The 23,460-nt window shown below is 38.6% G+C and overlaps 1 protein-coding gene across 1 annotated transcript in view; it reads left to right on the top strand.

Annotated features, from left to right (window-relative positions):
- The window catches only part of LOC105480046 (DnaJ heat shock protein family (Hsp40) member C1), a 242,969-nt gene that overhangs the window by 111,128 nt on the left and 108,381 nt on the right, over positions 1 to 23,460 (top strand). Inside the window, exon 9 of the mRNA XM_011738488.3 lies at positions 11,005 to 11,162. Coding sequence (XP_011736790.1) covers positions 11,005 to 11,162 — 158 coding nt within the window. The remainder of the gene's footprint in view (positions 1 to 11,004; positions 11,163 to 23,460) is intronic.

Here is a 23,460-nt window from a genome sequence, read left to right on the forward strand (position 1 = left end):
ATTAATGTTTGTATGGTATATCTTTCCAATCGTGGTACTTTCAACCTGCCCATATTGTTATATTTGAAATGAGTTTGCTATAGATAGCATATATATGTAAAAAAGATGAAAAACCATATGTATATATGTTTGTGTATGTGTATTAAATAGACAGTTTGTGTATTTGCACTGTTTACATTTAATATAGTGATTGATCTCTTAGGGCTTAAGTCTGCCATTTTATTATTTTCTATTTTTTCTCTCTCATTATCATTTCTCTGTTTTCTCTATTACAGATAGCATTTCTCTGTTATAAATAGCATATATATGTAAAAAAGACAAAAGACTGTGTGTGTATGTGTGTGTGTGTTAAATAAACAATTTGTGTATTTAAACCATTTACATTTCATATAGTGATTGATATGTTAGGGCTTAAGTCTGCTATTTTATTTTTTATTTTCTATTTTTTCTCTCTCATTATCATTTCTCTGTTTTCTTTCTGCCTTCCTGTGGCTCAACATTTTTTTAGAATGCCACTTTAATTTATTTATGTTTTTTTTTAAACTATATTTCTTTGTATCACTTTTTAGTGGGTATAATAGGTATAATGTTATATATACATAACATATCACAGTCTACTGGTGTCAGATTTTTGCTATTTTGACATGTAAAAACCTTACCTCCCCTTAAATCCCTTTACCTTCCTTGTTTATAGTATCATTGTCTTTAGTATTTTCTCTATAACACTGAAGGTTATAATTTTGATTTAACCGTCATACATAATTAGAAAACTCAAGAGCAGGAGGAAAGTCTATTGTGTTTACTCATATTTTTATTCTTTTGTCCTTTCTTCTTTCCTGGTTGTCCAATATATTTTCTTTTATTATTTTCCGTTTATAGAGCTTCCTTTAGCCATTATTGCAGGATAGGTCCACTGGTGACGAATTCTTTTCGTTTTCCTTCATCTCAGGATGTCTTGGCTTCCCCTTCATTCCGGTAAGATATTGTTACAGGATATTGATTTCAGGTATAGCAGTTATTTTCTTTCAACATTTGAAAAATGCTGTGCCACTTCCTTCTGGCCTCCATGGTTTGGGGTGAGAAATACACTGTCATTTGAATGCTATTTCTACTACAGATAAGGTCTTGTTTCTCTGTTGCTGCTTTTAAGTTGCTGTTCAGAGTCCCAAAACTTTCCAGGGCTGTGTTTTTAGGTTTTTGTTTGTTTGTTTGTTTTGTTTTGTTTTGTCTACTTTGTTTTTCAGATTAGGCAATTTAAAATGTTTTTCTATCCTCAAATTCACTGATTCTTTTCCCTGTTTGCTTCATTCTGCTGTTGAGCCCATCCATTAAGTTTTTAACTTCAGTTAGTGTACTACACATCAGCTCTGACATTTCCATTTGGTTCTTCTGTATGTCTTCTATTTGTTTTTGCTGAAACTTTTTATTTATTTGTTTCAAGAATGTTCATTATTGCTTGTCATATCATTATTACATGGCTGCTTTAATAGCTCAATCAAGTAATTATTTATTTATTTTTTTGAGATGGAGTCTCACTCTGTTGCCCAGGCTGGAATGCAATGGTACCGTCTTGGCTCACTGCAACCTCCCCCTTCTGGGTTCAAGTGATTTTCGTGCCTCAGCCTCCCAAGTAGCTGGGATTACAGGGGCACACCACCACGCCCGGCTAATTTTTGCATTTTTAGTAGAGACAGGATTTCACCTTGTGGGTCAGGCTGGTCTCAAACTCCTGACCTGAGATAATCTGCCCACCTCGGCCTCCCAAAGTGCTGGGATTACAGATGTGAGCCACCACGCCCAGCCAAGTGTCTCACGCGTCCGTGTGAAGAGACCTCCAAACAGGCTTTGTGTGAGCAATATGGCTGTTTATTTCACCTGGGTGCAGGCAGGCTGAGTCCGAAAAAGGAGTCAGCAAAGGGTGGTAGATTATCATTAGTTCTTATAGGTTTTGGGATAGGCGGTGGAGTTAGGAGCAATGTTTTGCGGACAGGGGGTGGATCTCACAAAGTACATTCTCAAGGATGCGGAGAATTACAAAGAACCTTCTTAAAGGTGGGGGAGATTACAAACTACATTGATCAGTTATGGTGGGGCAGAAACAAATTACAGTGGTGGAATGTCATCAGTTAAGGCTATTTTCACTTCTTTTGTGGACCTTCAGTTGCTTCAGGACATCTGGATGTATACGTGCAGGTCACAAGGGCTATGATGGCTTAGCTTGGACTCAGAGGCCTGGCACCAAGGAATTTAAATATCCCTTTTATCTTGTTGGCATCTGTTACCTTTTCTCATTCAAATTGAGGCATTCTTGATTCTTGGTGTAACAACTGATTTTTTATTTAAATTTGGACATTTAGGGGTATTATGAAACTTTGGACCTTATTTAAGTCTTCTGTTTTACCTGGTCTTCTTTGGCAATACTCTAGCCATGGAAGGGGTAGTGTTGCCTGTTACTGCTAGATAGAATTGAAGTCCAGGTTTCCTATGTGGTCTGTTTGACAGATGAGGAACGGAGTGTTTGTGGATTCTCAAGTGGGTATGGGTATTCCTGCTTGCCTCGACCTCCACTGATAACACGCTGTCTAGGAAGAGGAGCAGCAATACCTACTTACTGCAGCCCACTTGGCCTCCACTGACATTATGTGGGGATGGCTTTGCTACCATTGGGCAGTTGTGAAAGCCCTGATTCTTCACTAGGCTTCTGTTTTTGTTTTGTTTTGTTTTGTTTGAGATGAAGTCTCATTGTTTCGTCCAGGCTGGAGTGCATTGGCGCAACCTCGGCTCACTGCAACCTCTGCCTCCCAGATTCAAGCGTTCTCCTGCCTCAGGCTCCCTGGTAGCTGGGATTACAGGCACACACCACCACACCCAGCTAATTTTCATGTTTTTAGTAGAAACAAGGTTTCACCATGTTGGCCAGGCTGGTCTTGAACTCCTGACCTCCAGTCATCCAGCCCCCTCAGCCTCCCAAAGTGCTGAGATTACAGGTGTGAGCCACCACACCAGCCCACTAGACTTCCTCTGTAACCACACTGTCTGGTAGAGGGAGAGACACCTATTACTTCTGGGTGGATATGGAGGTTCAGGAGTTCAAGACCAGCCTGGCTAACTTGGTGATACCTATATAGTCTCTACTGACTTTATTAGCAGGAGGAGGATCCACCTTATCTTTTAGCCTTCTCTCTCTCATCCCCCTGGTGGGGAGGTTGGGTGCCTCATTACAGGCTGCCAATGGCAGAAGCCTAGGTTTCCCATTAGTCTTTGCTGTCATGGTGAGTGGTGGGATGGGGGTGACACTACTTTCTGTCTTGTTTGCCTGAATTAGAGTGGTTATTGTCTAAAAGCTTTATCTTTTAGACAAAAGATAAATGCCTGTGCTGTCTCTTTTTTGGTCCTTTAGCTAGAGAGAGCAGGCTGTTGTTTTTGTTTTGCCCGTATATGTGTGTCTGTGCCTGTTAGTGTTTCTGGGTTGCTAGTTTCTGCAGCACCAAATCTGAGATATGTAAGAAACACAAGAAAAACTCATAGAACTGACTACTCTGGGTATTCTTGAGCCCTGCAGTACCTAGCTGGTCAGCCTTCTCTCTAACTTTCAAATTCTTCTTGTGTTTGTTTTATATATAATGGTTAATTTAAGATGAGTAAACAAATAACTTGTTTACTCTTTTATCTTTTTTATAATTCTTAGTGAGACGAGTGTGGAAAAGTTCTCCATTTTTTCTGAAATGGAAGTTTTATATTAATTTCTCATATGGTTGGGATCTGTGCCTCCACCCAAATTTCATGTCGAAATATAATCACCAGTATTGGAGGTAGGGCCTGGTGAGAGGTGATTGGATCATGGGGGCAATTTCTCATGAATGGTTTAGCAAATCCCCTTGGTGTTCTTCTTGAGACAATGAGTTCTCATAAGATCTGCTTGTTTAAAAGTGTGTGGCACCTCCTCCCTCTCTCTCTCTTTTGTTTCTGCCCCTGCCGTGTAAGACACCTGTTCTCCTTTTGCCTTCTGCCATGATTGAAAGCTTCCTGAACTGCCTCCCCAGAGGCAGAAGCAGTCACCGTTCCTGTACAACCTGCAGAGCTGTGAGCCACTTAAACCTCTTTTCTTCATAAGTTACCCAGTCTCAGTTATTTCTAGCATTGTGAGAATGAACTAATACACTTTGTAAAACGACTTTTTTAAAGCTTATTTATTTATGTAGTTTTTAAACTTTTAGGTTCAGGGGAACATGTGAACCTAAAAGTTTAAAAACTACATAAATAAATAAGCTTTTAAAAAAGCTTACATAGGTAAACTCATGTCACAGGAACTTGTTGTACGGATTAATCACCCACATATTAAGCCCAGTACCCAATAGTTATCATTTATACTCCTCTCCCTCCTCCCACCCTCCAACCTCAAGTAGACCTCAGTGTCTGTTGTTTCCTTCTTTGTGCTCATAAGTTTTCATCATTTAGCTCGCACTTTTAAGTGAAAACATATGGTATTTGGTTTTCTGTTCTTGCTTTAGTTTGCTAAGGATAACAGCCTCCAGCTCCATCCATGTTTCTGCAAAAGACATGATCTCATTCTTTTTTATGACTGCATAGTATTCCATGGTGTATATGTACCACATTTTATGGCTGCATAGTATCCCATGGAGCATATGTACCATATTTTCTTTATCAGATTGATCATTGATGGGCATTCAGGTTGATTCCATGTCTTTGCTATTGTGAATAGTGCTGCAGTGAACATGTGTGCATGTGTCTTTATGGTAGAATGATTTACACTCCTCTGAGTATATATTCAGTAATTATATTGCTAGGTTAAATAGTAGTTCTGCTTTTAGCTCTTTGAGGAATCACCATACTGTCTTCCATAATGGTTGAACTAATTTTCACTCCCACCAACAGTGTATAGGTGTTCCCTTTTCTCCACAACCTTGGCATCATCTGTTATTTTTTGGCCTTTTAGTAATAGTCATTCTGACTGGATTGAGATGGTATCTCATTGTGGTTTTGATTTTCATTTCTCTAATAATCAGTGATATGGAGCTTTTTTTCATATGCTTATTGGCTGCATGGATGTCTTCTTTTGAAAAGTGTCTGTTTATGTCATTTGTCCACTTTTTAATGGGGTTGTTTTTCTCTTGTAAATTTATTTAAGTTCCTTATAGATCCTGGATATTAGACCTTTTGTCACATGCAAAGTTTTCAAAAATTTTCTTCCATTCTGTAGGTTGTCTGTTTACTCTGTTGATCATTTCTTTATGCTGTGCAGAAGCTCTTAAGTTGAAATCTCAATTGTCAATTTTTGCTTTTGTTTCAATTGCTTTTGGTGTCTTTGTCATGAAATCTTTGCCCATTCCTACATCCAGGATGCTATTGCCTATGTTGTCTTCCAGGGTTTTTATAGTTGGGTTTTATGTTTAAGTCTTTACTCCATCTTTAGTTTTTTGTATATGGTGTAAAGAAAAGATCCAGTTTCAATCTTCTGCATATGGCTAGCCAGTTATCCCAGCACCACTTACTGAATAGGGAGTCCTTTCCTTATTGCTTGTTTTTATCAGCTTTGTCAAAGGTCAGATGATTATAGGTGTGCAGCCTTATTTCTGGGTTCTCTGTTCTGTTCCGTTGGTTTATGTGCCTGTTTTTGTATCAGTACCATGCTGTTTTGGTTACTCTAGCCCTATAGTATAGTTAGAAGTCAGGTAGTGTGATGCCTCCAGTTTTGTTCTTTTTGCTTAGGATTGCCTTGGCTATTCAGGCTCTTTTTCATTTTGTATGAATTTTAAAATAGTTTTATCTAGTTCCTTGAAGAATGTCATTGTTAATTTGATAGGAATAGCATTGAATCTGTAAATTACTTTCAGCAATATGGCCATTTAAATGATACTGATTCTTCCTATCCGTGAGCATGGGATGTTTTTCTACTTGTTTGTGTCTTCTCTGATTTCTTTATTTGAGTTTTGTAATTCTCATCGTAGAGCTCTTTCACCTCTCTGGTTGGCTGTATTCCTAGGTATTTTGTTCTTTTTGTGGCAGTTGTGAATGGGATTGCCTTTCTGATTTGACTCTCGGCTTAGCTGTTGTTGGAGTATAGGAATGCTAGTGATTTTTGTACATTGATTTGTATCCTGAAACTTTGCTGAAGTTGTTTACCAGCTAAAGGAGCTTTGGGCCAAAACTATGGCGTTTTCTAGATATATAATCATGTCAACTGCAAACAGGGACAGTTTAGCTTTCTCTCTTTTTATTTGAATGCCCTTTATTTCTTTCTCTTGCCTAATTGCTTCAGCTAGGACTTTCAATACTGTGTTGAATAAACTGTGTTGAATAGAAGTGGTGAGAAAGGGCATCCTTGTCTTGTGCCGATTTTCAAAGGGAATACCTAGTTTGTTGAGAGTTTTTTTTTTCTTTTTACATAAAGTGGTGTTGAATTTTATTGAAAGCTTTTTCTGTGTCTATTCAGGTAATCATGCAGTTTTTGTCTTTAGTTCTGTTTATGTGAAGAATCACATTTGTTAATTTGCGTATGTTGTACCAACCTTGCTACCTGGGGATGAAGAATACTTGATTGAGGTGGATTAGCTTTTTGATATGCTGCTGTATTCAGTTTTCCAAATATTTTGTAGTTTTTGCATCACTGTTAATCAAGGATATTAGCCTGAAGTTTTTTTGTTGTTGTGGCTCTGCCAGGTTTTGGTATCAGGATGATGCTGGCCTCATAGAATGAGTTTGGGAGGAGTCCTTCCTCCTCAGTTTTTTGGAATAGTTTCTATAGGAATGGTACCAGCTCTTCTTTGTACATCTGGTAGAATTCAGCTGTGAATCCATCAGGTCCTGGCCTTTTTTTAGTTGGGAGCCTAATTTATTACTGATTCAATTTTGGAGCTCATTATTGGTATATTCAGGGAATCAATTTCTTTCTGGTTCAGTCTTGGGAGGGTGTGTGTGTCCAGGAATTTATCCATCTCTTTTAGGTTTTCTAGTTTGTGTGCATAGAGGTTTCTGTAGTAGTTTCTATTGGTTATCTTTACTTCTTTGGAGTCAGTGGTAATGATGAGTCCCTTCATCATTTCTAATTGTGTGTATTTGGATTTTCTCTCTATTAGCCTAGCTAGTAGCTTATCTATCTTGTTAATTAAAAAAAAAAAAAATCCATTTCTGGATTTGTTTATCTTTTGAATGGTTTTTCTTCTCTCTGTCTCCTTCATTTCAGCTCTGATTTTGGTTATGTTTTGTCTTCTGCTATCTTTGCAGTTGATTTGTTGTTACTTCTCTAATTCTTTCCGTTGTGATGTTAGATTGTTAATTTGAGATCTTTCTGACTTTTTGATGTGGGCATTTAGTGCTATGAATTTCCCTCTTAACACTGCCTTAGCTGTGTCCCAGATATTCTGGTATGTTGTATCTTTGGTTTCATTAGTTTCAAGTAACTTCTTGATTTCTGCCTTTATTTCATGATTTATCTAAAAGTCATTCAGTAGTATGTCATTTAATTTCCATGTAATTGCATTCTTTTGAGCAAGTTTCTTAGTCTTGACTTCTGTTTTTATTGCACTGTGGTTCGAGAGTGTGTTTAGTGTGGTTTTGGTTCTTTTGCATTTGCTGAGGACAGTTTAATGTTCAATTATGTGATCAATTTTAGAGTATGTGCCATGTGGCAAGGAGAAGAATGTATATTCTGTTGTTTTGGGGTAGAAAGTTCTGTAGAGATCTATCAGATCCATTTGGTTCACTGTTGATTTTGAGTCCTGAATATCTTTGTTAATTTTCTGCCTCAGTGATGTGTCTAATACTGTCAATGGAGGGTTGAAGTCTTCCACTAGTAATGTGGGTGAGTCTTTGTCTCTTTTTAAGTCTCTAAGAACCTGCTTTAATCTTTAATTAGGATTGCAACCCCTGCTTTTTCCTGTTTTCCATTTGCTTGGTAGTTTTCCCTTCATTTCTTTATTTTGAGCCTAAGGGTATCATTACTTGTGACATGGGTCTCTTGAAGGCAGCATACCATTGAGTCTTGTTTTTTCATCTGGCTTGTCACTCTCTGTGACTTTTAAGTGGGACATTTAGCACATTTACATTCAGGGTTAGTATTAATATGTGTGGATTTGATCCTGTCATTGTATTATTAGCTGGTTATTATGTTGACTTGTTTGTGTGGTTAATTTATAGTGACACTGGTTTGTGTATTTTTGTATTAGCTTGTAGCAGTCTTTCATTTCTGTATTTATGCTCCTTTATAAATGCTTATTTAAAAAGACATCACTTGCAATTGTAATGAAACACCCCAGAAATAAATACAAACAACTGAATTTATTTGCTTTTTTAAAAAATAACTGATTCTCTATATGTAGCCCAAATTAGTTCTGCTATTGCTCAACTTCAATGGTGATTTCATACCTTTCAGTGTAAAAGCATTATCAATAATTATTCAGTCATTTCTCCTAATAGCATTTACTGTGTTAATAGTTTCACCTCTCTATGAAGAAACAGTAAATAGTCATACACACACTCAAACACATACATACCCACATGCAGTTATATTTGAGTACTTTTGTTTCTGGGAGAATTGCTGGGGAAAATGCTGTATATTTTAATTTTAATAGATACGTTTAGATTGCTTTCCAGAAAGGCTGTAATAGAATAATTCACCTTTCCTCCACCAATTTATTTATTTATTTATTTATTTATTTATTTATTTATTTTTATTTTTATTTTTTTTTGAGACGGAGTCTCGCTCTGTCGCCCAGGCTGGAGTGCACTGGCGCGATCTCAGCTCACTGCAAGCTCCGCCTCCCGGGTTCACGCCATTCTCCTGCCTCAGCCTCCCGAGTAGCTGGGACTACAGGCGCCCACAACCGCGCCCGGCTAATTTTTTGTATTTTTAGTAGAGACGGGGTTTCACCGTGGTCTCGATCTCCTGACCTTGTGATCCGCCCGCCTCGGCCTCCCAAAGTGCTGGGATTACAGGCGTGAGCCACCGCGCCCGGCCCTCCACCAATTTAAAAGTAGCCTTTTCCCTGCCAACAGCACATCTGAATTAGATTTTAAATTTGTACCCATATGATTGGTATAAAATTATATCTTGGTATTACTTAATTTGTATTTCTTTAACCTTTAGAGTGTATGAGCCTGTTTTCTTATTTCTTGGCCATGTGGATTTGCTCAATTGTGGATTGCCCATTTATGACCTTTGCCTATATTTTTCTATTGGATTGCTTATCCCCTTGTCCATTTATAAAATCTCTTTATAGCAATCTTCTGTTTATACTCTGAATTGGATACATCCTTTTCAAATCTATTATTTGTCTCTTGATTTGTTTACTCTTTTATCTTTTTTGTAATAGCATCTGGGTTTTCATTCTTAATTAAGACGTCTCCTTCCTTTAAATAGTATATGTAGTTTTTAAGATTTCTTTTTGCAAAATTTTTATTGTTTTGGCTTTTAAAGTCAACTCTCTTATCTGTCTGGAATTTATTTGTGTATACAGTGTAAGAGTATGTCCAATTTTCTTTTAAATGGATATTCAGTTGTGTAAGCATTACTAATTAAATTGTTTTCCCACTAAATTGAAATACAGACAATCCTAGACTTACAATGATTTGACTTACAATTTTTTGACTTTATGATAGTGCAAAAACAATACTGTCCTTTGAATTTTGAATCTTTTACTGGACTGGCAATATGCGGTAGGATACTCCCTCATAATGCTGTGTAACAGCAGCAGACTGCAGTGTCCACTTAGCCATATGATCATGAGGGTTAAAACTGATCCCCTACGGTGTACTGTGTCACTGTGTTATTTTGCCCAACTGTAAGGTAATGTAAATGTTCTGAGTACACTTAAGGTAGGCTAGACTAAGCCATGATGTTAGTTTTATTAAATGCATTTTCAAATTAAGGATGTTTTCAATATATGGTAAGTTTATCAGGATGTAATCCCATAATAAGTCAACAAGCATTGGTATTTACAGATTCTCTATTCTCTTGTAGGAATTCATCTATTCCTATGCCAGTATATATTGATTTTGTTACATTGGCAGTTTAGTACATGCATATACACACATACACACAGGGTGGTGAAAATACTCTTATAAGGCTGTTTGAGTTTGACTATAGTAATTAAGAATAGAGTTGCTTCTCAGTGTCAAGTCTCCAATTAAAATGGTGTGTGTGTGTGTGTGTGTGTGTGTGTGTGTGTGTGTGTGTGTCAGAATCTCACTCTGTCACCCAGGCTGGAATGCAGTGGTGTGATCTCGGCTAACCCCACCCACCACCTCCTGGGCTCAAGTGATTCTCATGCCTCAGCTTCCCAAGTAGTTGGAATTACATGCATGTGCCACCACACCCAGCTAATTTTGCATTTTTAGTAGAAGAAGCGTTTTGCCATTTTGCCCAGGCTGGTCTCAAAATCCTGGCCTCCAGTGATGCATCTGCCTTGGCCTCCCAAAGTGCTGGGATTACAGTTGTGAGTTACTGCTCCCAGGCCCAAAATGGGATTTAATAAGGAGCCCAATGGATTGCCATCTGTTCATAACTACTGTTGCCACATCATATTTCACCTTTGTAAAATATTGAAAAATAAATGTATACCATTTAGTGAGAGCCAGTTTTTTTTTATAGATGAGACAGTTGATGCTGTTCTAAGTGTTAAGTTATTTGCCCAGTATTATTTAACTATTGCATGGTAAAGTTAGGATTACAACATTAAATTGAAGCTCTTTTTATTGTGCCAAAATGAAATATTTTGTGAAAAGTACTTTGAAAACAAAGGTGTTTGTATCAGTGCAAATTGATATGATGGCTATCTCATGATCGTCTCCACAATAGTAGCAGCTCTGAGTTTTGTTTAGAAACAGTGCAATGGTTTATGTACAATAATACTTATAGCTAATTATTTATAACAGAACAATTATATTTTGATATTTTCTTTCAGGATATGGACTATGAATAAAATGTTAGAAATTAATTTTATTCTTTAAAAATCTCAATAATTGGTTCTTTTAAACATTTTTTAGAACAGAAGAAAGTTAAAAAACCCAAACCTGAATTTCCTGTATACACACCTTTAGAAAGTACATATATTCAGTCTTATGATCATGGAACTTCCATAGAAGAAATTGAGGAACAAATGGATGATTGGTTGGAAAACAGGAACCGAACACAGAAAAAACAGGTAAATAAACTTTATAAAACTTGTTTTGAGTAAAACATTTATAGAAAAGCACATAAAATATAGGGTTAAAATACAGGATTAGCTCACAATATAGTGCTTTGTTTTATTGCACTTCACAAATACGGTTGTTTTGTTTTGTTTTTGAGATGGAGTCTCGCTCTGTCACCCAGGCTGGAGTGCAGTGGTGCAATCTCAGCTCACTGCAAGCTCCGCCTCCCGGGTTCATGCTATTCTCCTGCCTCAACCTCCCAAGTAGCTGGGGCTACAGGCGCCCACCACCACGCCCAGCTAATTTTTTGTGTTTTTAGTAGAGATGAGGTTTCACTGTGTTAGCCAGGATGGTCTCGATCTCCTGACCTCATGATCTGCCCACCTTGGCCTCCCAAAGTGCTGGGATTACAGGCGTGAGCCACTGTGCCCGGCGGGGTTTTTTTTTTGTTTTTTGTTTTTTAACAAATTGAGGGTTTGTGGCAGCTATGAGTTGAGCAAGTTTACAGGCACCATTTTTCCAAAAGCATCTCCTTTGTGTCTCTATATAACATTTTGGTAATTCTTGTGGTATTTCAAACTTTTCATTATTTTAACATCTGGTATGGTGATCTCTGATAAGCGACCTCTGACGTTTCTATTATAATTATTTGGGGTACCGTGAAGTGCACCCGTACAAGACAGCAAACTTAATTGGTAAATATTATGTATATTCTGCCTGCTCCACTAATCAATCATTCTCTAGTCTCTTTCTGTCTCCTCTGGTCTCCCTACTCCCTAAGACACAGCAGTATTGAAATTAGGTCAATTAATAACCCTACCGTGGCTTCCAGGTGTTCAAGTGAAAGGCAGAGTTGCATGTGTGTCACTTTACATAAAAATGGTTAAACTTGGTGAGGAAGGCATGGTTGAAAGCCAAGACAGGCCAAAAGCTAGGCTTCTTGCACCAAACAGTTAGCTAAGTTGCGCATGCAAAGGGCACATTCTTGAAGGAAATTAAAAGTGCTATTCCAGTGAATACATCAAAGATAAGCAAGCAAAACAACCTTATTGCTGATATGGAGAAAGTTTGAGTGGTCTGGATAGAAGATCAAATCAGCCACAACATTCCCTTGAGCCAAAGCCTAATCCAGAGCAATGCCCTATCTCTCTTCATTCTAAGAAGGCCAAGATAAGTGAGGAAGCTGCAGAAGAAAAGTTGGAAGCTAGCAGAGGTTAGTTCATTAGGCTTAAGGAAAGCAGCTGTCTCCATAACATAAAAGTGCAGTGTGCAGCAGCAAGTGCTGATGGAGAAGCTGCAGCAAGATATCCAGAGGATCTAGCCAAGATCATTGATGAAGGTGGCTACACCAGCCAACAGATTTTTCAACGTAATGAAACAGCTTTCTACTGGAAAAAGATGCCATCTGGGACTTTCATGGCTAGAGAGGGGAAGAAGTTGATGCCTGGCTTCAAAGCTTCAAAAGACAGGCTGACTTTCTTGTTAGGGACTAATGCAACTGGTAACTTTTAAGTTGAAGCCAGTGCTCATTTATCATTCTGAAAATCCTAGGGTACTTAAGAATTGTGCTAAATCCATTCTATCTGTGCTCTATACATGGAACAATAAAGCCTGGACGACAGCACATCTGTTTACGGCATGGTTTACTGAAGCCCGCTGTTGAGACCTATTGCTAAAAAAAAATATTTTTTTCAAAATATTACTGCTGATCGACAGTGTACCTAGTCACCCAAGAACACTAAGGGAGATATGCAAGGAGATGAGCATTATCTATATGCCCACTACCACAACAGCCATTCTGCAGCCTATGAATCAAGGAGCCCTTCCAATTTCAGTTTTATTATTTAAGACATATATTTGATGAGGCTGTAGTTGCCATAGAGAGTGATTCCTCTGATGGATCTGGGCAAAGTAAATTGAAAACTTTCTGGGAAGGATTTACCATTCTAAATGCCATTATAAATCATGCAATTCATGATTGATGGGAGGAGGTCAAAATATCAACATTAACAGGAGATTAGAAGAAGTTTATTCTAATCCTTGTGGATGACTTTGACGGGTTCAAGATTTCATTGGAGGAAATAACTGCAGATACAGTGTCAATAGCAAGAGAGCTAGAATTAGAAGTGGAGCCTGAAGATGTGACTGAATTGCTGCAATCTCATGGTCAAACTTGAAGAGATAAGGAGTTGTTTCTTATGGTGAACAAAAAAAGTGTTCTTGAGATGGAATCTCTTCCTGGTGAAGATGCTGTGAAAGTTGTTGAAATGACAACAAAGGATTGAGAATATTCTATAAGCTTCACTGATAAAGGAACTAGCAGGGTTGGAGAGGGTAAAATGCTATCAAGCAGCATCACATGCCTCAGAGAAATCTTTTGTGAAAGGAAGAGTTAATGCATCAAACTTCATTATTGTCTTATTTTAGGAAATTGTCATAGACACCCCGACCTTTACCAGCCACCACCCCAGTGAGTCAGCAGCCACTAACATGGAGGCAAGACCCTCTACCAACAGAAAGATTATGATTTATTGAAAGACTCAGATGGTTGTTAATACTTTTTAACAATAAAATATTTTTTAAATTAAGTATGTACATTGTTTTTTGGACATAATGCTATCACACACTTAAACTAAGCTATAATGTAAACATAGCTTTAAAAATTTTTTTAATTTTTTTTTTGAGACAGTCTCTCTGTGTCATCCAGGCTAGAGTGCAAGTGGCATGATCTTGGCTCACTGCAGCCTCTGCCTCCTGGGTTCAAGAGATTCTTATGTCTCAGCCTCCTGAGAAGCTGAGATTATAGGCAAGTGCAATCACGCCCTGCTGATTTTTGTAATTTCGGTAGAGATGGGGTTTCACCGTGTTGGCCAAGCTGGTCTCAAACTCCTGGCCTCAAGTGATCCGCCCACCTCGGCCTCCTAAAGTGCTGGGATTATAGGTGTGAGCTACTGCGCCTGACTTGTAAACATAACATTTATAAGTACTGGGAAACCAAAAAATTTATGTGGCTCATTTTTTTTTTTTTTTTTTTTTTTTTTGAGACGGAGTCTCACTCTGTCGCCCGGGCTGGAGTACAGTGGCCGGATCTTAGCTCACTGCAAGCTCCGCCTCCCGGGTTTACGTCATTCTCCTGCCTCAGCCTCCCGAGTAGCTGGGACTACAGGCGCCCGCCGCCTCGCCCGGCTCGTTTTTTGTATTTTTTTAGTAGAGACGGGGTTTCACTGTGTTAGCCAGGATGGTCTCGATCTCCTGGCCTCGTGATCCGCCCGTCTCGGCCTCCCAAAGTGCTGGGATTACAGGCTTGAGCCACCGCACCCGGCCTATTTTTTTACAGTATTAACTTTATTGTGGTAGCCTGGACCTGAACTTGGAATATCTCTGAGGTATGCGTGTATAGAGATGCAGCTCAGCGAACTATCACAGGTGACGCAAGTTAACCATTGCGTAGATCAATGACTAGAATCCAGAAACCATGCTTTCTGCCACTCACTATTTCTTTTCTTCCACGAAGATGATGACGTTCCTGACTTCAGAGTAGTTTTCCCTGCTTGTTAGTTTATAAATAGCATCATTTCATATGTAGTCCTTTGTGTATGATTTCCTCTATTCAATGTATTTGTGAGATTTATTCATCAGTATATTTGTGAGATTTATTAATAATTGCATATAGCAGTAATTTATTTTCATTGCTGTATAATACTTTATAAATATAGCACAATTTATTTTTGTTGGAGAAATGTAGTGTTTTCAGTTTGGGGCTATAATGAATAATTTCTCTGTGAACAGTCTTGTGCATGCCTTTTAGTACGTATATGTGTAAATTTCAATTTTTCGAGTTAGTTGCAGGGTCAAAGCTCAACTTCAGTAAATACAGTTGATCCTTGAAAAACATAGGCTTGAACTGCTTGGGTCCACTTATATATGGATTTTTTTCCAAAAAATATTTTGGAAAATTTTTAGACGATTTTGGGTAATTTTTCAAATCTCAAACCACGTAGCCTAGAAATATTGAAAAAATTAAGAAAAAGTTAGGCATGTCATGCATAAAATATATGTAGATACTAGTGTATTTTATCACTTATTACCATAAGATATATATAAATCTGTCATAAAAAGTTAAAACTTATCAAAACGTACACAAATACTTACCGTACATGGCACCATTTGCAGATGAGGGTAATGTAGACAAATGTAAATATGCAATACTAAATCATAACTGTGTAAAATAAACTGTAGCACACAGTGTACCTACTATACTACTATAATAATTTAAAACACCTCCTGTTGCTGTTGCAGTAGGCTCACGTGTTGCAAGTATTGGCTTAAACCTCCCCATGATGCTAATCATCTCTGTGTGAGCAGTTTGTCTCTCCAGTAAATTGCCTAGCATAGAAAATGTGATCTATCTTAGTTCTTATGTGTTTTTTATCATGTTTAGTAAAATCCTGTAAACCTTGAATAACACCATCGGGCCTATGGAAAGTATCACTAGTGATGCTAGGACTGCTCTCGAGAACCAGAGAAAAGTCATGACATTACAAGAAAAAGTTGAATTGTTTTATAAGTACAGTAGAGTGAGGTCTGCACCTGCTGTTGGCTGCCATTTCAGACAGACAACAACATGAATTTAGGGTATTGATAAATACAGTACATTACTAAAAAGGTGTTTTCCTTAAGATTTTGTGTTCTCTAGTTTATTGTAAGAATGCAGTACATAAGCATGCAAAATATGTGTTAATTTATTGTCTATATTATTATTAAAGGTTCCAGTCAACAGTAGGCTGTTAGTAGTTAAGTTTTTGGGGAGCCAAAAGTTATACTTAGATTTTCAACTGCCCAAGGGTTGGCGCCCCAGCCTCCATATTGTTCAAGGGTCAGCTGTGTTTTCCAAAAGTTTGTGTCAATTTATATTTTAGCAGCAGGATATGAGTATTCCAGTTACTCTATATTTTTGCCAATACTTGGTCAAGTCTTTCATATTTTAACCATTCTGGTAAGTATGTGGTGATACCTAATTTTGGTCTAAGTGGCATATCCTTTAATGAATAAGACGGAACACCTTTTCTTATGGTTATTGGATACTGATATCTTACTCTGTGAAGTGCCTTTCCAAATCTTTCTTTAATTGTGTTGACTTTTTGCTTTTGAGACTGGATTATAAAGAGTTCTTTCTGTATTTCAGAAATAAGCGTTTTGCACATATTTTCTCCCGTTCTGCTTGGTGTTTTTTTGCTCTTAGTGTTGTCATTTGATGACTAGAACTTACTCATTATGTTAATCAGTCTGCCTTTTCCTTATTTGGTTTTTCTGTGTTCGTGTGTGTGTGCGTGTGTGTGTGTGTGTGTGTGTGTGTGTATATATATATATATATATATATAAAATTTTTTTTTTTTTTTTTTTTTTTTTTTTTTGGAGACAGGGTCTCACTGTGTCACCCAGGCTGAAGCACAGTGATGCAGTCATGGCTCACTGCAGCCTCAATTTCCCAGGCTCAAGTGATCCTCACACCTCAACCTCCTGAGTAGCTGGAACCACAAGCATACACCACCACACCCAGCTAATTTTTTAATGTTTTCTAGAGTTTGGGTCTCTCTGTGTTGCCAAGTCTGGTCCAACCCCCTGGGCTCAAGTTATCCTGCCTCAGCCTCCCAAAGTGTTAGGATTACAAGCATGAGCCGCCACGCCTGAATGAACAAATATTTTTCTGTCTCACAACTATAAAGATTTTGAAGCTTTATTATTTGACTTAAACATTTCAATTAAACATCCTGGAATGTTTTGTTTGTTTGGCATTAAGTAATGATCAAGATTAATGTTTTGTTCCAAAAGTTCTCCAAACCCATGGGCCTGCTACAAATTATTTTAAAAACTGCATCCTACAGCTCTACAAAGGTCACTTTAATCATAATCCAAGTGCCCTTAACTGTGTAGGTCTGTTTCCAGATGTTCTGCTTAGTTCCATTTATCTACTTGTTCATGCTTGTGCTACTACCACACAGTCTTAATCACTGTAGCTTCATGATAGGTATCCAGTACAGTAATTTTCCAATTTTGTTTTCCTTCTTCAAGATTGCCATTTTACATTTTCATATAAATGTTTAATGTAGCTTGTTTTCCACAAATTATTCAGCTGAGATATGTAATTGGGATAACAATTATATATGTATCAGTTGTGGAGAAATTGACATTCAAATTGTATTAACTCTAAAACCCATAAATAGATCCATTAGTTTAGATCTTTTGAAGTTTTTTCAGGCTGGGCACAGTGGCTCACGCCTGTAATCTTAGCACTCTGGGAGGCTGAGGCGGGCAGGTCACTTGGAGTTAAGAGTTCCAGACCAGCCTGGGCAACATGGTGAAACCCCATCTCCACCAGAAAATACAAAAATTAGCCAGGTGTGGTGACATGCACCTGTAATCCCAGCTACTCAGGAGCCTGAGGTAGGAGAATCTCTTGAACCCAGGAAGTGGAGATTGCAGTGAGCAGAGATCATGCTGCTGCACTCCAGTGTGGGCGACAGAGCAAGACTCTGTCTCAAAATAAATAAATAAATAAATAAAATTTTTTCAATAATGCGTTGCAGCTTTTTGTACATATGAGATATTTTTTATTAGATTTATTTTGTGTTTTTAAATGATTATTGTAAGTGGCATTGTGTCTCAAATTTCACTTTCTAATTATATTTAGTATATAGAACTAAAACTGATTTTTGTCCAACAATCTTGTACCTAATAACCTTGCTAAATTTTATTTATTTATTTTTTTGACACAGAGTCTCACTCTGTCACCCAGGCTGAAGTGCAGCGGCACGATCTCACCTCGCTGCAACCTCCGCCTCCCAAGTTCAAGTGATTCTCCTGCCTCAGCCGCTTGAGTAGCTGGGATTACAGGTGCCTGCCACTACACCCAGCTAATTTTTGTATTTGTAGTAGAGATGGGGTTTCGCCATGTAGGCCAGACTGGTCTGAACTTATGACCTCAAGTGATCCGCCTGCCTCAGCCTCCCAAAGTTTTGGGATTACAGGCGTGAGCCACAGCACCTGGCTTATTTTTTAATTCTAATGGTTTCTCTGTATATTATACATTTTTTCTTATTCGTATTGATTAGAATCTCCAATACAATATAGAAGTGGTGATAACAAGTATCCTTGTTTTATTCCCAATCTCAAAGAAAGCTTTCATCACTGAAAATCTTTATTTCATCATTGAAATTGTTTATTTAACTTGTGGCTGGTTGTGATGGCTCACGCCTGTAATCCTAACACTTTGGGAGGCCGAGGTGGGAGGATTGTTTGAGGTCAGGACTTCAAAACCAGCCAGGGCAACCTAGCAAGACCCCATCTCTACAAAATAAATGAATTAGCCAGGCTTGGTGGTGTACAACTGTGGTTTCAGCAAGTTGGGAGGCTGGGGCATGAGGATTCGTTGAGTCCAGGAGTTTGAGGCTACAGTGAGCTCTGATCACACCACTGTACTCCATTGTCTCAAAAAAAAAAAAAACTTTTATCGCTGGGCGTGGTGGCTCAAGCCTATAATCCCAGCACTTTGGGAAGCTGAGGTGGGTGGATCACCTGAGGTCAGGAGTTCAAAACCAGCCTGGCCAACATAGTGAAAGCCCGTCTCTACTACAAATACAAAAATTAGCCGTCTGTGGTGGTACGTGCCTGTAATCCCAGCTACTCGGGAGCCTGAGGCAAAAGAATCACTTGAACCTGGGAGGCAGAGGTTGTAGTGAGCCAAGATCACACCACTGCACTTGAGCCTGGGTGACAGAGCAAGACTCCCTCACACACACAAAAAATAAAACAAAAACAAAACAAAAACATTTGTATCTTGTTACTATTAAATATGATGTATGCTATAGGCTTTTTATAACATTCTTGTTGAAATGTACTTGACAGAACATAAAATTCGCCATTTGAAAATGCACAGACACTTAAGTGGTTTTTAGTTTATTTAGGTTGTGCAACCATTACCACTGTCTGATGCTAGAACATTTTCATCGCATCAGAAAATAAAACCATATTATTAGCAGTTAGCAATTCTCTGATCTCCCCTCTTCTGGCAACCACTAACCAACTTTCTATCTCTGGATTTGTCTATTCTGGACACTTTATATAATTGGAATTATACAATATGTAGCCTTTTATGTTTTGCTCCTTTAATTTGGCATAATGTTCTCACGGCTTATTCCTATCATAGCGTATAACAATACTTTGTACCTCATCTCTCTCTCTCTCTCTCTTTTTTTTTTTTTAACAGACAAGGTCTTACTGTGTTTGCTTTGTTGCCCAGGCTGCCGGGTCGCAGTGGCATAATCATGATCATAGCTCACTGCAACTTAAATCTCCTGGATGCAAACAGTCCTCTTGCCTCAGCCTCTCGAGTAGCTAGGACCACACGTGTGTGCCACCAAGCCTGGCTAATTTATTTTTTTGTATGGATGGGGTCTCACTATGTTTCCCAGGCTGGGCTTGGACTCCTGGCCTCAAGTGATCCTCCCTCTTCAGCCTCCCAATTTGCTGGGATTGCAAGAGTGAGCTGCTGTGCCTGGCCTTCATTTTTTTTTGTGACTGAATAATAATGTGTGAATATGTCACATACTATTTATTTGTTACTCAGCTAATGGACATTTAATTAGATTCTGGGTCTTTTGGCTATGTTACAGCTGCTATGAACATTCTAATACAAGTCCGTGTGAACATAGTTTTGTGGTTTCTCTAGGGATTACAATTAACATCTTAATTTAGAGCAGTCTACTTAGAATTAATGCAAACTTTAAAAAGCACAAAAACTTTGCCCCTGTTCCACTTCCCTTTATGCCTGTTCTTATTATTTATTATTGCCACAGATTAAATCTTTATATATTATGTTCTCATCAACCTAGATTTGTAGTTATTGCTTTATGCAGTTGTCTTTTGAATTAGATTTTTAAAAAGAAAAGGAATTACAAGCCAAAAATGTCTTTATAGTGTCTTTTCCGCTTACCTATGTTTATACCTTTCTCGGCATTTATTTTTCCATAGGGAGTTGAGTTACTGTCCAGTGTTATTTTATTTCATCCCTAAGGACGCCCTTCTGCATTTGTTGTAGGGCAGGAGTGCTAGCAGTGAACTCTCTCACTTTTTATTTTACTGAGAATATCTAGATTTATGCTTCATTTTGAAGGATAGTTTTTTTCCAGATATATTAATTCTTGGTAGAATTTTTTTTCACCACTTTTGATTACATAATGCTATTACCTGCTGGCCTTCATCGTTTCAGATTAGAAATCAGCTGTTAATCTTATTGAAGATTCCTCGTAATCATGAGTTACTTCTTTGGGGCTTTCAGTATTGTTCTCTCTTTAGCTTTGATGGTTTGATTATGATGTTCCTTAATATGAGTCTGTAGCAGGAAGAGCTGCAGACAAGAACACCTCAGACACCGAGTTGTAGAAGGAAAGGGCTTTATTCAGCTGGGAGCATCGGCGGGCTCACGTCTCCAAAAACCGAACTACATGAGTGAGCAATTCCTGTCCCTTTTAAGGGCTTACAACTCTAAGGGGGTCTGCATGAGAGGGTCATGATCGATTGAGCAAGCAGAGGGTATGTGACTGGGGGCTGCATGCACTGGTAATTAGAAGAGAGCAGAATAGGACAGGGATTTTCACAGTGCTTTTCCATACAGTGTCTGTAATCTATAGATAACATAACCGATTAGGTCAAGAATTGATCTTTAACTACCAGGCCCAGGGCACAGCGCCAGGCTGTCTGCCTGTGGATTTCATTTCTACCTTTTAGATTTTACTTCTTCTTTCTTTGGAGGCAGAAACTGGGCATAAGACAATATGAAGGGTGGTTTCCTCCCTTTGGTCCATTTGAATTTATCCTGATTGGAGTTCATTGAGCTTCAAATTTTGGAAAGTTTAGACCATTATTTCTCGAAATATTTCTTTATTTTTTATTTATTTTTATTTTTTTTTGAGACGGAGTCTCACTCTGTCGCCTAGGCTGGAGTGCAGTGGTGTGATCTCAGCTCACTGCAAGTTCCGCCTCCTGGGTTCACACCATTCTCCTGCCTCAGCCTCCCGAGTAGCTGGGACTGCAGGTGCCCACCACCACACCCAACTGCTTTCTTTGTATTTTTAGTAGAGACGGAGTTTCACCGTGGTCTCGATCTCCTGACCTCGGGATCCACCTGCCTCGGCCTCCCAAAGTGCTGGGATTACAGGCGAGAGCCACTGCGCCTAGCTGAAATATTTCTTACCCGCTCTCTCCTCTTTCTCCCACTACTCCCCACCACCTTCTGGCACTCCCATTGTTCATATATTGATATGTTTAATGATGTTTCTGAAGATTTATTCATTTTTCCTTTATTCCTTTTTTTTTCTGTTCCAGATTATTTCAATGCACATATCCTCAAGTTTGCTGATTCTTTCATTTCCTGCTCGTACCTGCTGTTGAGCCCCTCTAGAGAATTTTTTATCTCAGTTATTACACTTTTCAACTCCAGAATTTCTATTTTGCCTTTTAAAAAACTTAATCTGTTGATATTCTGAATTTGGTATGCCATTGTTCCCATGCTTTCATTTAATTCTTTAAACATGGCTTCCTTTAGCTCATTGAACATATTTAAAATATATGATTGGCCTGACACAGTGGCTCACGCCTGTAATCACAGCACTTTGGGAGGCCAGCGCAGGCGGATCACCTGAGGTCAGGAGTTTGAGACCAGCCTGGCTGACATAACCCTGTCTCTACTAAAAACACACAGAAAATTAGCCGAGCATGGTGGTGGGCACCTGTAATCCCAGCTACTTGAGAGCTTGAGGCAGGAGAATAACTTGAACCCAGGAAGTGGAGGTTGCAGTGAGCTGAGGTCACACCACTGCACTCCACCCTGGGCAACAGAGTGAGACTCCGTCTCAAAAAAAAAAAAAAGATGATTTAACATTTTGTCTAGAAAGTTAATTGTCTGGTCTTCCTCAGGCACAGTTTCTATTTTTTTCCTTTATGTCTGCCATACTGTCTCATTTCTTTAGTCTGTAAGTTTTCGTTGTTGAAAATTGGACATTTTGGCTGGGCATGGTGACTCACATCTGTAATCCCAGCACTTTGGGAAGCTGAGGCAGGAGGATCACTTGAGGCCAGGAGCTTGAGACCAGCTTGTCCAACATGGTGAAACCCTATCTCTACTAAAAATACAAAATTAGCTGGGTGTGGTGGTGCACAGCTCCTCAGGAGGCTTAACCACAAGAAGTGTCTGAACCCGGGAGGCGGAGGTTGCGGTGAGAAGAGATCACGCCACTGCACTCCAGCCTGGGTGACAGGGTGAGACTCTGTCTCAAAAATAATAATAATAATAATAATGAAAATTGGACATTTTAAATGTTATAAATTAGCAATTATGGAAATCAGATATCTACTTTTTAAAGGACTTGTGGTGTTGGGCTTATTGTAGTTGTTTGTTTTTTAGTGAGTTTTCTGAACTAATTCTATGAAGTCTCTATTTTTTGTTATGTGTAGCCACTGAAGTCTGTTACATTAGCTGGGTAATCAGCTAATAATTGGGAAGAGATTTTCATAAATGCCTGGAAGCAAAAATTCTTTCCGTCTTTGCTTTGGGTTCTGTATTGGTTTACAATTCTGCCTTAACACTTTGTTTTGTTTTGTTTTTTGCTTCCACATAGCCTTAATGTCAGCAGCAGGTGAGAGTTTAGCTCCTTCTCAGATCTTTCCTGAGTATGTGTGCAGCCTTGAACATGCACACGGCCTTCTAGGTTCCCAGGAATGTCAACATTTCATGCCTCAGCCTTTCCTCTCAAACTTTTTGGTTTACCTGTTGTTTGCCCCAACTGTTTTAATAGCTTCATGCAACATACAAAGACAATATTCTGTAAATTTTTTTAACAAATGCCCCCAGGGAAGCAGCTTTAGCATAAGGCTAGTTTTAAGTTAGGGAAAATAAAGACAAGCCTTTTAAACCTGTCTTCCAGGGAGGTACCAAACAGGACAGAACAAATAATTTCCATTCTTTGCAAGTTAGTTCATTCTGCATCTTCTAGTACTAGTAATACGGGTTGTGATGTTCACAGGTTGTGATCACCCAGGAACAGTGGGTTGGACTAGAGTAAATTAATGTGCCATAAAGTTACTGTTCTGATCAAAAATCAGATGTCTGTCTTTCTGTCTGTCTTTTGTTCTTTCTTTTCTCTCTTTCTTTCTCTTTTTTGATATGAGGTCTTGCTCTGTTGCCAAGGCTGGAGTGCTGTGGCGCCACTATAGCTCACTGCAGCCTTGAACTCCCAGGCTCAAGCAATCCTC

Source organism: Macaca nemestrina, chromosome 9, assembly GCF_043159975.1.
Source record: "Macaca nemestrina isolate mMacNem1 chromosome 9, mMacNem.hap1, whole genome shotgun sequence".
In the NCBI taxonomy this organism is placed as follows: Eukaryota; Metazoa; Chordata; class Mammalia; order Primates; family Cercopithecidae; genus Macaca; species Macaca nemestrina.